The 15,886-nt window shown below is 39.4% G+C and overlaps 1 protein-coding gene across 1 annotated transcript in view; it reads right to left on the bottom strand.

The window, feature by feature from the left end:
* Nucleotides 1-15,886, bottom strand: part of ABCA5 (ATP binding cassette subfamily A member 5) — a 52,189-nt gene that overhangs the window by 27,888 nt on the left and 8,415 nt on the right. Inside the window, exons 7-17 of the mRNA XM_065898118.1 lie at nucleotides 14,940-15,128; nucleotides 13,357-13,504; nucleotides 11,262-11,430; nucleotides 10,068-10,126; nucleotides 8,747-8,857; nucleotides 7,140-7,315; nucleotides 6,501-6,620; nucleotides 5,164-5,302; nucleotides 3,874-3,964; nucleotides 3,549-3,688; nucleotides 2,478-2,597 (exon numbers count right to left, since the gene is read on the bottom strand). Coding sequence (XP_065754190.1) covers nucleotides 2,478-2,597; nucleotides 3,549-3,688; nucleotides 3,874-3,964; nucleotides 5,164-5,302; nucleotides 6,501-6,620; nucleotides 7,140-7,315; nucleotides 8,747-8,857; nucleotides 10,068-10,126; nucleotides 11,262-11,430; nucleotides 13,357-13,504; nucleotides 14,940-15,128 — 1,462 coding nt within the window. The remainder of the gene's footprint in view (nucleotides 1-2,477; nucleotides 2,598-3,548; nucleotides 3,689-3,873; nucleotides 3,965-5,163; nucleotides 5,303-6,500; nucleotides 6,621-7,139; nucleotides 7,316-8,746; nucleotides 8,858-10,067; nucleotides 10,127-11,261; nucleotides 11,431-13,356; nucleotides 13,505-14,939; nucleotides 15,129-15,886) is intronic.

Below are 15,886 nucleotides of genomic sequence, written 5' to 3' on the forward strand. Positions count from 1 at the left end.
TGGAAAGAACCCAAATCTCTGTCAACAGGTGAAAGAATAAGTCATGAAATATTCCTGTAATAGAATAGTGTAAAACAATGAACGTGAACAAACTATTGTATAACCATAGTAGCTTGATCTTACAAACATTACATTAAGTCAAAGAAACCAGAATAAATATGAGCAAAAGAGACATGCTATATGATTGATTCCATTAGACCAAAACCTGACAAAACTACTGGACGGGGATAGAAATCAAGATACGTTATTTTCACAACAGTGATCTGACTCGAAAGAGATGAAAAATAATAAAAAGAGACGAAAACTGGTTTCGGTATGAAGAAGGACTTAGGCTAAGTTTAAGAAATGAGTAAACATTAAAAATTTTAAGAGTGGAGCAGAATAATGTATAAAATAATATGTAGGTACAACCTGGCTGTCTTGGCATCTTGCCAACTCAACAGTCTGAACGGATGACTCAGTAGGTGGACAAGTCCAGTCCCTGTCTTCCCCTGACACAGCAACTAATCAAACTAAAAGCAGGTCCTGAAATACTGCATATCGCAATCATAGTACTCAGTGAGCTCCAACTGGCCTTCTACAGAATTTGATATATACTAATCTTTAAAAAATAAAACAATTAAAATCGACCAAATTGAAAGCAAGCTGATGTTAGAGGTAAATTTATTTCGCATAATGGGCTTAAAGGTACTATAGAGAAAAGTGAATAATACCTGAACAGAGCTCACCCTTCTCATTTTCATTCCCACTTCCCAGATGTTTCTAGAAACTACTTCGTATGCCTCAAAGTACTGAGCAACACACACACAAGCACCTTCTCCATCTAGCTCTCTCCGCCATCCTCAGTATTACAGACATATGCACTGTTACCGCATTCTACATCCTGACCTCTAGCTCCCTTCATTCCTTCCATTCCCATACCTTTATCTCTACTCAGTTTCATCAAACTGACGGATGCCCAAATTTAAGATCTTGCTATCGCTCCAACTGATCCAACATTTCCACGTGAACTTTCCTTCTCTAGCTGCAATCCGCCCCTACGTCCTCATCGTAAGCTCACCTTTCTTCCTCCACGTTTGAGAGAAACATCCTTTTTCCTTCACTCTCAGGACCCAGCACCACACCAGTCTTGCTACCCTTCAACCCATTCTCAGCTTAAACCTCACGGATCTCGACCGCACCACTGAAATCACTCGCGTCAAGGTCACGACCGGCTCCCACCCTTCCACATTCCCCGTCTTCTAAGCTACCAAACCCCCCTTTTGTGTCGCCATCTTCCTCTTCACAGCAGTCGGCAGAGAACTGCCCACTCGCTCTTGCCTCAAACACCATGCTGCCCCAGCTCCTGCATCTTCTTTCGTGAAGACAGAAAGGGCGCTACTGGTGCCTTCCTGGTCAGCCCTCCCTGGCCCTTCACTGCTCACCCTCGGGGCTTCCCTCCACTGCGTCCGCGCTCGCCACCGAAGCACCTCATCCAGTCCCACAGGGCCACCGGTACACAGGCGGACCCAGCGTTTTATCTTGAGCCCCACGCCCTCCTTTAGCTCCAAGCGTGTGAATCAAACAGCCCACAGGCATCATCTCCACTGGGATGTCTACTAAACCTCTCAACAGTATAACCAAAATTCACACCTGGAGTCCTTCTTTCCACAAACCTGCTGCTCCCCCTTTCTCAGGAAAGGGCAATTCCATTTCCAGTTCTCAAGCCAAAAACTTAGACACTGTTCTTGACCTCCCGTTCCTCAGCCCCTAACGCTAAGCCATCATCTGCAAGTCACCAGCGGCGCCTCTGGGAGAAGCCCGCGCTGTGCATGTTTCCCTATTGTCACAACCATCCTAGTTCAAACTAAGACGGACTGCCATAGCTTCCTAGCTGCTCTTCTGCTTCCACACTTCCCTTAAATCCACTCATCATTCAACAACCGGAACGCAGTTTTAAAAATGCAAATCAGATCATGCTACCCCTTTGCTTTCAAACTCTCTGGTAGCTTCATATCACACTAAGAAAACAAACAAAATGTTTTTCCAGACTAAACATGTTCAAAGACTAAATATGATGTGGCCCCTGGCCTCCAGCTCTGAGCCCACTACATGCTACCCTCTCCTTGGCTCTCCACGGCGGCCTTTCTTGGTCATCAGAAACATCCAACCCATCCCTCAACCAACACCTGTGCAGTAGCGAGTCCCTTTACCTGGAAGGCTCTGCGATGAAATCTCACTTTTCTTGCCGTTCAGGCCTCACTTTAAATATCATCCCAAGCCAGTCCCCCCTGAGATGCCATCTAAGCTATCTGCCTCCTGAGACCGCCCCAGTAATCCCTTCATAACTCCTATCACTCTCTGTAAATATCTATTTACGTGTTTATTTCTACCCTTTCTTCCCCCAAATACAAATTCCACATGCTTCTACAATTATTTGTCTTGATCACTACCTGTCTGGCTCATTGCCTAAAATGTGCCGTTAGCTTTGTTTTTACCTGCTTGGTCAATTTCTGCTTCAACTTCTAGCTTTAAGAATACATCTGCCAAAGTCGTCATGGAAACACCATAAGAAATAACACCCAAATCTGAATGAGTGTCCAGAGCAGCAAATAAACCTAAAGGAGAAACATGGAAGAGCGCTGTGTCACTAGGCACGCTACCATGAATTCTAAGATGTCGTTTTAAAATAGCATACGACTGAATTTACTGGGCTGGTACAGTGTTCTCAAACTGTTTGGTCTCGGGACCCCGTCAACATTCTTAGAAATTGCTAAGGACCCCAAGGAATGTTTGTTTAGGGAGATATATATCTATTAGACATGCATCATAATATAAATTAAAACTAAGAAATATTTTATAGACAGAATGATGGGCAGAGTACATTATGCTGACACATGTACTTCAATTCAGTTAATTAATGATTCCTTATTCTCAAAAGGAAACCATAGAAAACCGCATAGAAAATTTCTATCTAATTATAGGAATGCTATGGGAATTCTGCATAACGTATCTTCAACAGTAAGAAATATCCTTTTGTTTATTAAGTCATCTGTCAACAGATAAAGGACACTGAGTTTGAGTTCTTCATCAAAAAGCAGGAAACTAAACGTCACAAATAAAATAATTCAAGGGTTTACCGTATAATAATGTAATTCATTATGAAATCATGAAACTGGAAAAGAGGTTAGGACTTATACAAACAACTGTGTGTGTGTATACACATTTGTGTGTGTACGTATGTATATATGTATATTTATATTCTTATTCCCAGAACAAAAAAAGGGAACAATTTCTTTCTTTCTTGACAATTATTTGTCAAGAAACAATTATTTACGTAAGTTAACACACTAGTTGGAGCTTCTTGCATGCCGTTTATAAAAAAAAGAAATGTTAGCTTACAGCATTTCTGATTTTCAAAAGCAACATAAAGCAGAAACGGAATATTAACTCTGGCGACCTGTGAGCGCGTAAATATTATATAGAAAAATAAACCAAGTAAATTAAGAGAACTCATCCCCAATGCAAGAACCTGGTTCGGCAGTCAAGAAACTGAAAGTAAGGAATACCCGAAAATTTGTCCATGTCCTTGAAAGGCAAGCTATACACAAGCTGCTGGTCACTCTGTTGTAATAAAGTAGCCGCAGGTATACGTTGTTTAACCAGAGAAGAAAGAGATTCCGTGGCACAGCATCTGTCAATATACATGCTAGAGAAAACCAAAAACCATCATTTTTTGATTACTCAGTCAACAGCCAAAAGTAAATTCTGAATGCTTTAAGCTAAAGTTAGTGCCATACAAAAATGGCCGAAGCACATCATGGCAAAGCTTAAACACAGTAACAATAGCTCAAGAATATAATAAGGAACAAGGCAATAAAGAATGAATGATACCTCAGGCGGTAGCCAATCCCCCATTTACTTTTCAGAAAAATTGAAGAACCAACACATTTTAACATTCCTTGTGATATGACAGCTTTCCTATCTGCAAAAAGAGATTTGCGTTTCAATTTCAGAGTTTGTAACAGCATTAATAATTGGCATTTATATTTTCTGGATTAACCTATGAGACACCAGTGTATGAGCTCATTAAATAATCACAACAGCCTTATGAGGAAGGTATAGATTATCATCACCTGCTTTTTCGATGAGAACAGGAAGGCAATGAGAACATGTACAGTCTGCCCACGTTTCACGTGGCTATTAAGTGACAAAGCCAGGGGTTCCGCCCAGGCAGTGTAAGTCTACAGTCTACTTTCCTAACTAACATGCTCCAAATGTCTCAGACTCTTCCTATAAGGTTACTAACAGAAGTGCTTTCACAACTTCCTTGATAGCCAAATGTAAAAACGACAAGAAAGCAACAGAAACAAAACGCTAGGTTTTTATTAAACAAAGATACCACTGAGAAAATGAATGACATGCCCAATTTATTAGATTGTATCATGAACAGAAAGAGGTTGCCTGGGAACCTCAGAGCCTTGGACCTTGTCGCGGCTACTAAAGTCACGTGCTGGTTTCAACCTGGATTCTTCGGTGTGTGAATGTGTTTAGCACTGGCCTGAGGCCCTTAAGCTTAGGAAGGCCTCTTACGAGGCTGGCTCCTGACCCGTGTCTGGAGACCCGGCTTTGAGCAGGTAAGGCTGGCCCCCCGGCACCTGCACTGCACAGGCAACGCAGGTCATGGCTGACACCTGCTTCCTGCTGGGCGGCCGGCAGGTGGCCCGCGTGAGGCAGAGGGTGCCACACGGCCAGCCCCAAGAGCAAAAAACAACAACCCTGGGCGAGAGAACAACACGCTGCCGCACAGACGGAGCGCAGCCTGGCTGACCCCGTGCAGACGGGACTCTTGGAAGCTTGCCTGTTTCTCCCAGGCTTTGTCCCATGTGCCTTTGCCCTTTGCTGACTCTGCCCTGTACCCCTTCCATTTCAGTGTAATAACTCACACCCAGGGGTGTGGCTGTGCTGAGTCCTGTGAGCTTTCGTGGCAGATTATTGGACCTCGGGTGGTCAGGGGGACCCCCCAACACAACACAAAAACATGTAAGTTTAAAAAACTGTAATACCTTTTTTTGTGAAGAACGCACAGCTTCTTTATTTATTCCTCAGAATTTAGCATTTCTATGTCTAATCTCCCATTCGGCCCCATGACCTGAACCTTTAAAAATAAAGTAAAAACCTCACCAGCGAGAATGTCAGCTTCATCCATGAAATGAGTACTAAACACTGTCACCCGATTAGCTTTTCTGTATTTAAGAAGATTCCAAACAATATGACGCGAACAAGGGTCCATCCCAGCTGTCGGTTCATCCAGCAACAGTACCTGTGTGCAAACGGGTGGGCAAGGCAGGGAATCCTCAGGAAAACTAAAATATATAAAATTCATGCAGACCCTGCAAACCTTCCCCACTTAAAGTTACTCTATCCAATCAGAAATGTATTAGGTCTGAGTTTTCCACTCATATATGAGTTAGCATAAATTTAAAAAACTATCGGTTTGGCATATGAATACCTTCTTTGGTTTAATTTTAAAATACAAGTGTCTGTAACGTATAAGACATAAGTATAACAATAATCAGATAGACAAACTAAAAAACAAAACACCGACTATTTCGCTTTTACCTGAACAATTAAATTTTGTAGATGTAACAACTGCTCGTTAGAGGGTTATGCTCTGTATTAGTTCGGGGAAAGAAATTTATTTTAAGACTATTTTTCATTTTGAAAATATGGTGGCGGGGATTGGGAGGAAGATAAATTGACTCAAAGCCTGAACCACAGTCCTCCCTAAGCTACAGCAGCAGGGCGTGTGGCAGGATGGTGGGCACCCAGGGGGCTCCCGGCCACAGGCCTGGCAGCTTTCTAACACTGCGCAAAGCAGTGACCAGCTGGTTCTCTGTTTCTGCCAGACAGAGGAGAGCACAAAGCAGACCCAATAATCAAATCAACAGAACAGTGAAAAACGGAACTGTTCGTTTGATTTCGTTCTTATTTTTAAATTTTTATTATAAGCATTACAAATGTATAGAAAACTGAAGAGAATAATAAATATAACAATCCTTTCATAGCCACCACTGAACTTTAACGAATGTTATTTTACTTCAGATCCTCTCTCAGAGAAATAAATCTCTGCAGGTATAAAGAAAGTCAGTCCTATCCGTTCCCCTTCCGAGAGATGGCCACTAAATTAAAGATGCTGTATATCTTTCTGACTTCAGTTTTAAAACCTTATTACTATAATTACATCCATAATAACGTATAGTATTTTATGTATGTTTAACATTTATACAATGTGTGTATGTGTATCTTTCTACAACCACTTTTTTTTTTTTTTTTTTTTTTTTTTTTTGTGGTACGCGGGCCTCTCACTGTTGTGCCTCTTCCCGGACTGGGGCACGAACCCGTGTCCCCTGCATCGGCAGGCAGACTCTCAACCACTGCGCCACCAGGGAAGCCCTACAACCACTTTTTAATTCAACATAATTTAAAATTATCTCATCAATGACACTATATCCGCTTACCTTTGGATCCCCAAGAACAGCGATTCCTACAGACAGTTTTCTTTTCTGGCCACCACTTAACTTTCTGGCCTGATTATCTTTGATAGCCTGCATGTCTAAATCCAGTAAAACCTTCTGCACCTATGAAAGGAAAGTGTCAATAAACGTTTTTTAAATCACATCATTTACATAATTACCAATATTAGTTTTTAAGTGTTCTAATTTTAATGTCAACTTTTTAAATGTTCTTTTAGTCCAGAACTTAATTTTGACATATATCCATGTATAATTTTGAAATAACAGCTAAAAGGATTCCTGATGGGAAGGTCTGCTGTACTTTTGTGACCCCTGGGTGGTGGGAGGGGATCAGTGCAAAGGCTCCGTGTGTGTCTGTGTGGCAGGGGAAGGGGGTGGAGGCAAAAAGAAAAGAAAAGAAACATCTATATTGAGAGATTAGAATCCTCCAGATGAAACAAGGACTATTTTCTATGTGCTAAAACTTTTGCTCCAAGTTCTAATTCTTTATAATGACTTTTTGTTTACTGGCTCAGAACAAGTTTTATATTTAGATTTTCAAGCATATTTTTATTACAGAAGTTATTGCACAAGGTTACTAATTTACAGCAAATAAAAGTAAAGATTTCTATATAAATAACGTACTTCTTGTATTATATTATTGGCTGGAACTCCTTTGATTGAAGCCAAAATGGATAAATTTTCTTCTACTGTCAAAACATCAAAGTGTATATCTAACTGTGGACAAATGCCAATCATTTTTCTTGCTTCAAACATTTCATCTATTTCTGAGACTCTGTGTCCATATACAGATGCAAACCCTAAAAGCAAAATATATGTATTTACATTAAATATATTAAGAATCAAAAAGTATATATGTTTTAGTATATACTAATAATTTAGTTATTTGTATGTAATAGACATAAAATAAGAGTCAATATAAATTTGGAGGACACAACGCACCCTCATTTCCATACTGGTGGAAATCACCATCATACTGGTGATTTGCTGCCACGTATATTCCAATCTCATTTTCCTTCAATTTCAGGGCATATTACAGAGTGGAAAGAGCAAAGAACCATAACTTTAATACTAAACAAAATTATCTATTGGTGCATTAACTAATATTCCAGGAACAATTTCCCCTCATTTCCAGGCATTATGCAACAGTAAAGAGAACAAAGAACTTAAAATTTACCCCTAACCAGCTGTGTGGCCTTGAGAAAATCACTTAATCTAAATCCAAGCTTTTTTCTTCTATAAACTGAATACGAATATATCCCCCTTTACTTAAGAACTATTAAACCAATGTGCTAATGTATGGAGAATTGTAACAAAAATAATAAATCCTTATATGAATGAAAGGTATTATAATTACCCTCAAAGAGTGACACAGAGATAATCAACGAAATCAAACTAATTTTAGAAGTGAAACTACATCTGAAAAGATGCAGGATCAGGGCTTCCCTGGTGGCGCAGTGGTTGAGAGTCCGCCTGCCGATGCAGGAGACACGGGTTCGTGCTCCGGTCCGGGAAGATCCCACATGCTGCAGAGCGGCTGGGCCCGTGAGCCATGGCCGCTGAGCCTGCGCGTCCGGAGCCTGTGCTCCGCAACGGGAAAGGCCACAGCAGTGAGAGGCCCGCGTACCGCAAAAAAAGATGCAGGATCAATACACGGAAGTCTGGCCCTTTCTTAAATTACAATATTTATTGTTCTGCCACTCTATTTGGTTGCTGTGGAAAAATGGAGCTGCTGTACTGAATTCTCACCTACAGGGCAGTCACATGTAACAATTATACGTTTGAGGCATTGCTCTTACAAATCTATTTTAGGAGATTGTACTGACACTCGACATTCTTTCCTTTTGAACTACTGTTGGATACTTAGAAGTCTTTATTTTCTCAACCAAAATTTCTATGGGCCTCATTTAATTTCCAATTAATTACTGATTTATCCTTCCTTGAAAATGAACAGTAAACAAAAACACAAGTAAAATGCCTGATAAAACAGGCACAAAAGCAGATCCTCCTTATTAAATATGACGGAATCACTTTTATTTTCTATTGAAGAGAAAACAAGTGTGTGTGATCAAAAAAAAAAAAATATCTTTACAGACACAGAAGTTGATCCCAAATCAGTGACAAAAATCAATGGGTACATATCACAAGGATAAATAATTACCATGGTACCTTAGTTAATAACCCTAATAAAACAAAGTAAGGGATTTTTCTCTTTAAGTCAAAAAACTCACCATCCGAAGGTGGGCACAGTCCACAAAGAATATTCATCAATGTACTCTTTCCTGTTCCACTGTGGCCAAGTAACGCAGTAATCTGACCCTCATATATGTCAAAGGATAAACCTAGTTCAGGGAAAAAGGAGAAGTCTCACATGTGATTCTTATTTCTGTTGAGCCATGTAAGACAATACACAATACTTGCGCAACCTTGAAAGAAGTCAATAAATTTAAAGACAGATTTAAAGTTACCGGCATATTTAATAACATAATATTTAATATTATAACACAATAATAATTCTTTGTTATAGTCAATGGTATGAACAATAAGAAAAATGATATAAAATAAGCTTTTTCTTTTTTTATTACGCTAACCGATTTAGAGGGGGCACAAAACACGGCGGGGGGGATTTCTGTGTACCCCCTTTGGGGAACTTCCAAGGGAATTAAAACAAAAGGACAGACAAAAATTTGTTCCCAAGGGTACTTAGAGGCAAGTTAAATCTACTGGCAAAATACCAGAAATTAACCAATAGCTTGGAAAAGGCTAAGTAAATGCTTTAGAAGTTCAATTTAAACAGGAGTAAAGTAGAATGAATATCACCAGATGGATGTGTCAGTGTTTGAAAGGAGACAGCAGAAAGGGGGCTGAAAACCCAGCTTCAAATAACTGTAACCCCTGATCTGATGAAGGTGATCTCACGCTGATAGCATCGCAAGACCTGCAGGCCAGACGCAGCTTCAACTCCTGCCTGAGTGCCCAGCCTGCCAGCCCCGCCCTACAGATTTCAGACTTGTCAAGCCCCACAGTCGTGTGAACCGATTCCTCAAAAATCATCTTCCCCGCTTCCTGCCCGCCCCTCCCCACAGTGCTCTCACTCTCTGTGTATATGTGTGTATATATATTCTAACGATTCTGAAGAGCCCTGACGGACACACTGCTAAACACGCCACAACTGTCAGGACAGCTCCCCGTGACAAAGAACTATGAGATCCAAAAGGTCAATAGTGCCAAGGCTGAGAAACCCTGTGTTAGGACAAAAGGAAAAAAAAAAAAAAGGAACTACCATGTATACACATGCTAATAATAAAATGAAAAAGGACACAGATTTGTTCAAAGAGTTGACTATTTTTCATCTCGATAGATATTACTTTTTTCTTTTACTACTTTGATGCTAAGTTTTAGTACGACCATTAGTCACATAAATAAATGGAAGTATCCCTAAAGGAAAGAGAGAAAATTGTGGTAAAGAATTTAAATTTCCCACAAACTACGTACGTTGTTTTTCCATTTGTACTTTAATGCTATGGACTGAACACTAGGAAAGCTACTTACTTCTCAAAGCCTCCACATTTTCACCTTTCTTTCTGTATGTCTTCTGAATACCACTGATTCTGAAAAACACCATTTTCTACTTTATAAGTATTTAAAGCAATCTATAAGTACGTGTTTCCATGTATAATATTTTTAATCAAAGCTGTCATATTTAACGGGAATAATAATAAAGTATCTTCCTACTGCAACAATAAACCAAGGAAATCTAACAATAATAATAAAAGTATTTTAAAGAAACTACAAGAGAAAAGTATAGTATTTCTCTCCATTTTAAGTGTTATTCATTTATTTTTCAATGATAAGCCAACTTCTAAAAAGAAACTGAAACATTTGACTCAAGCAATTTATAGATTTCTTATTTCACACTGGATTCTTTTCTGTTTGTAATTAATCAATACTCGTTTATCAGTTAAGGGAGATTAAAAACCGAGCGCTATTTCACATCAGCACTTGTCTATAAATGTGAAGTGATTCTCTCCTTCCACTTTAAATGTTTTACATAATTTTTGAAGGAATGAATGGTCTTGTTCACCAGTTTAAATTTTACTCTTAAGAAGGCAGACCGCCAGCCCACTGACTGCATCTTAAGTATCTAACTCTCCCTTGCTTTTATACATTTTTCTTAAATTTAAAAAACACAAATTATACTCCACTTTTTCTTGCACTTTTATTTCTTTTCTCGGTCTCATTATTTTTTTAATTTGGTTTTGACTGAACTAGAAGGAACAGTAATGAATTTCCTTCATTCTCAGAAATTAAGTTGATGTGACAAGTTAATTATGTCACGATTTCTAAGGGCCTATGAAATCAACAGAGCACAATTTAGTGTGGTGTATATCTCAGACAATGTAGCCTGAATAAAAATAGAAAGTTAATGTTTATTCTGTTTTAATCTACATAATGAGGAAACTTTAAAATAGCTTAATTTTATAAATACTAGGTTTTATTACTTTTAAAAATTTCTATTCAAACATAAAATTTCAAACCTAGCAGCAACCTTATTCTAAATGGCCGCAAAGAAAATAAAAACTTAAAAGAGAATTAGCCCTTAATACTGATTTTTAAAAAAGCATGAAATGTGCACCAAATCTCCAAAGATACCATACTTACATGCATTATTTAAAAGATAGGATTTAAATGTGGCATGTTCCATGAGCAGTTCTTAGACCTAAACTGCCAAAGATTAAATCATACCTTATGGCTTCTTTTCCTATAAATTCTGAAGAAACAGGCTCAACAATTTCACTAAAACTAATACTCCCACTAACATTGCCCTCCGATAACTCCTTATAATTTCTTCTGCTCTTTGACCAATATGATGGCTTCAAAAAATAAAACGATGATCTCCGTAAACCAAATTCTCCTGGAAAAAAAAAACAAACCTGAGTTATCCTAACAAATTATTTCTGAAAATTAGTTATTAAATCATAAAGGCAGTCTGTGAAACCTAAGACAACCTAGATCTAAAGTTTAGACATAAAATACTAAATCGATAGTGTGTGAAAAATAAAAGTTTTACTGACAAATAACTCTTGTCCATAAATAGTTTCAGAGTTGCTGAGAGTCTAGGGAACGTAAATGTAAGCAAAGTACATTTTCTGCCCTACAGAAACTTACATCGTTAGGACTACATGTACGTACTAAACGGCTAAAACACAACGTACAGCATGAGGCGTGCCACGCACAGTGCTAATAAGAGTTCAGAAGAGGAAAAGTTTACATCTGGATAGCCTGAAGGCTTGAATGAGTATCAGCTTAGTGTTTGAAAACAGACAGTATTCAGAAAAGGTGATATTGTTCATAAAGAAGACTTTTTAGAACTAGGAGAAAAACACAGCCAGCCACCAGGACCGACACAGGAGACTTAGCTCTGCCTGCCCACACAAGCATGTACGTATTTTCTCCCTTTCTCCCCAAGGAAGCGACCCTTGCCGTCCTTTCTAACATCCACCCCTCCTCTAGACGAGCGTATGTTTCAAAGGGCTCTGATCCCAACGACAGAGAGATGCCAGTGGACCTAATGAGCCCCTGGCAGGCTCTGGTGGCTGCTACCACTGCAGCCACAAGCAGGTGCCAACCAGACAGGAGCGAAGGGTTTACTGGGGGAAAGGCAACCTCTCCCTCTCCCTCTGTACGGGAACAAAGAAGCACAACCCCGTGCAGCCAGGAGGAGAGCAAACCTGCCAGACTGAGACCAAGAGGCAAGAACACGGAGAAAGTGGGTCCCTGATGACACAGCTGAGCAAGTCCAACTGACCTGGGGTCCATCCTATCTTTGGACTTTAAATAGAACGCTTGATTTCCTTCTTGTTTAAGATAACTAAAGAGGTTCTCTGTTATGGGTAGCTAAAAATAATGTAACGGATACACTGCAGATGTGTTTAAATAGATGAATAGGACCGTGTGGATGGATGTAAAATACAATACGGAGGGGCACAGTGGCTAAGAAGTGACTAAATACATAAAAGCAGTGTGGAGGAAATTAACATGTAACAAGTTTCTACTTGATTCACCAGGCTGTGCCCACCCAGCAAGGTGTCTGAGCAGGAGATTAGCTTGATCAGAGGGAACGGTGAGGTTCTTAGACAGACGTGAGGTAGGCAGTTAGATGGAAGCTGCCACGGCGGTCTAGACTAGCAGAGCCCACCATGCCTTCCTGCAACTACAGAAACGTCCTCACCTGAGCTCTGCAGTGTGGTGACTAACAGCCAGGCGTGGCTGCCGAGCACCTGGCCTGTGGCCTGCGCTACCGAGAAGGAACTGTTAGCTTATTCGATTCGAAGTAACTCAAGTTTTAAAAGCCACACCTGTCTTTCCATATAAGACTGCAGGTCTGGCACACAGACAAAATGAATGAGGAACTCAGGGGGAAAAGGAAAGGGGGTGTTGGGTATTTAGTAATATTTTGAATCCGCACAAGTTTGCTGTCGGTGCAGGATGAGGGATGTGGGGAATGGGAGGGGTCACCAGGTTGCTCGTGGTGTCGGAGCTTATCGGGTGAAATAACAAAACACCGTAGCCGAAACGATGGACGTGGGGAAGGACTGAGTTAAGGAGTTCAATGAGGGACTGAAGGCTTTCAAAACAAACTGATCTCTTTTCACCCACAATCTCCTTATACATTCACTAGCAGTTAATGAATAAGGTACGAAATATACTTATTTAAAATTAAATTAAAAGCTGTAACAGTGAATACGACTTAGAAGAAAATTTTTTTAATTAAGTTAACCTTAAGTGGGCAAAGAAACCTAAATATCTTTACTGTAAAATCCAATAACTACCTGCATACCTGGAATGACTTGATCAAGATAGACAGCCAGAAGGACATAGAATATGCTGTTAAGGGCCAGCATGATAATAGTAATAATCAGAGGATACGGCCCTTCAGTCAAATTAGAAAATAGAGCACCTTCATTAGAATCTTCTAAATGCATGACCTGAAAAACAGAAACACCAACTTTATTATATAAAAATGATAACGTATTTTATCATTTTATAAAATAGCTAACACTATTTAGAGCTTCTCATAATATCCAGAGTCAGTAAACTGGGCCTTTGAACAGATTAAACAGTCTCCACCAAACTGGTAACGTGAGTTTATAAAGAAAACAGTAAACTTGACCAAACCGTGAGTTTACTACAGCAACCCCTTTCAACCATGTTTTCAATGCTGTGCTTCTAAAACCAGTATACATCTATTCTTGGGGCATGTGCAATAATTCTAGTGCTATGATTATCAAGTGAAATAAAAACTAATGCAAACAAAAGGGTTATGGTCCACAGAGAAGTCAGACAAATTAAGTATTAGAGGATAAACTTATGGTCAGCACCTTTCAACACTGAAAAGGGAGAAGGTACTATAATTAATTAACACAGCTATTAAATTATTCATAGTAGATACAGGTGATAGAGCAGAAGGAAAGCAATAGAGACTGAGGCCTCGTTTAGGTCTCAGCCCTGCCATTAAGTAAATAAACTTTAATTATGCTGTTCTGGAATTCAGTCTCCTCATCTGTGAAATGAAGGTGAATTAAAAACGACATTCAAAGTCCCTCCCACTCAACAAAAACCTATGAATCTATAATTCTCCCTTCCTAAGGGGACTCAGTGGACTCTCAAAACATGTAATAACAGCTCTTAGGTCTCAAATAATTAAAATTCGTTTAACTCAATATTCATAAACACGCAAAGTCTCACGAATAAGAAGTCTATCCAGCCAACATGAATAATCTCTTGTATTAAGTAATTACATTTTTTCTTTACACATTAACCAAATTTGTGTTCTGATACATAAAGCAGTTTCTTATAAGAATTTTCCCCTTAGAACCTGAGTGCCCTGTAAAGACAAATAAAAATCAAATTTATAAATCTAAATACTATTTAGGTAAAGATAATCTCATGAATGTTGGACCTATAAAATCCACAAGGTACTACTTTCACTACTACAGTCAAGAAAAATTTGTTCTGCTTCACACACAATTTTCTCCCAGGTGCACATGTGAGCTAAATTTACAACAGGGAGCAATGAATCCAGGCCACAGAGCAATCTAGATTGCCTGACGCATAAACCCATGACTTCTAACAAACTGAGTTACTGCAGTGAAACAGATTATTGAGATACACTAAAGGGAAAAGTGGAGAACTTGTTTATAAACAGGTCATATAAATAAAAAACTTTAAAAATGGAGAAAATATAAACGAAACCAGTATAAAATGTACTCCAACCTTCAAATATCATTCCTTTTTCACGTTGAAAATTTTAAATAATGTTTTTTGCAAACTAAGGGCAGTATGCATGGTAGTATAATATGCTGCATGGAAGTGGAGAGAAAAGAAAATACTTAGTGAAAGCAAGATATGTATATTACCTACCTGTGCGATACCAATCATAAAAGTACACTGACAGAAGGGACTTAGAAGCCACACTAAAGATTTGGGAAAACCTTCCACGAGGACTATCAAAAGGCCAACAAATCCAAGAGACACAGTGACTAAAAATTCAACTATTCCCACATGTTTTGATTTTTTAAAAAGAGGCGTCAGCATTAAAGCAAAAAATACCTGTAAGATATAAATATTAAGGTTAAAGCATTGTTCATATACACTGGTATGAAAACAAAATGAAATTTTCCTTGTGAAAGAACAAGTTCTTTTCATTAGAAAATACATTCATTGAAATACAATTAATTTCTAAAGGCCATGGTGAGATATTTAATTTTCATACAAATAGTGCTCTACATTAAAAATTTAAACCGACAAATATTAAAAACTGCAGTTTATCTATGTAATAGGCAAACACGATCATCTCAGCACTGTAGAAACCATAAACCACCGTGTGTTTCTGCAGTTAGATACGGACAAATATGAACAAAACGGTATGTCAACAAGCTTTTACACAGAGCCCCTCTTTTCAACTTCACGTGTTGACAAGAAACAGAGCCAGTTAAAAACCAGGCAATTATATAGAGGAGCATATCAGCTATTTGTAAATTATCACGTTAAACAGCAGGAATGGGACTTCCCTGGTGGCGCAACGGTTAGGAGTCCCCCTGCCAATGCAAGGGACACGGGGTCGAGCCCTGGTCCGGGAAGATCTCACATGCCGCGGAGCAGCTAAGCCCACGCGCCACAACTACTGAGCCTGCGCTCCAGAGCCCACACACCACAGCTACTGAGGCCTGCGCACCTAGAGCCCGTGCTCCGCGACAAGAGAAGCCACCGCAATGAGAAGCCCGCGCACCGCAACGAAGAGTAGCCCCCCGCTCGCCACAACTAGAGAAAGCCCGTGCGCAGCAACGAAGACCCAACGCAGCCAAAAA

Source organism: Phocoena phocoena, chromosome 19 (assembly GCF_963924675.1).
Source record: "Phocoena phocoena chromosome 19, mPhoPho1.1, whole genome shotgun sequence".
NCBI classification, from domain to species: Eukaryota; Metazoa; Chordata; class Mammalia; order Artiodactyla; family Phocoenidae; genus Phocoena; species Phocoena phocoena.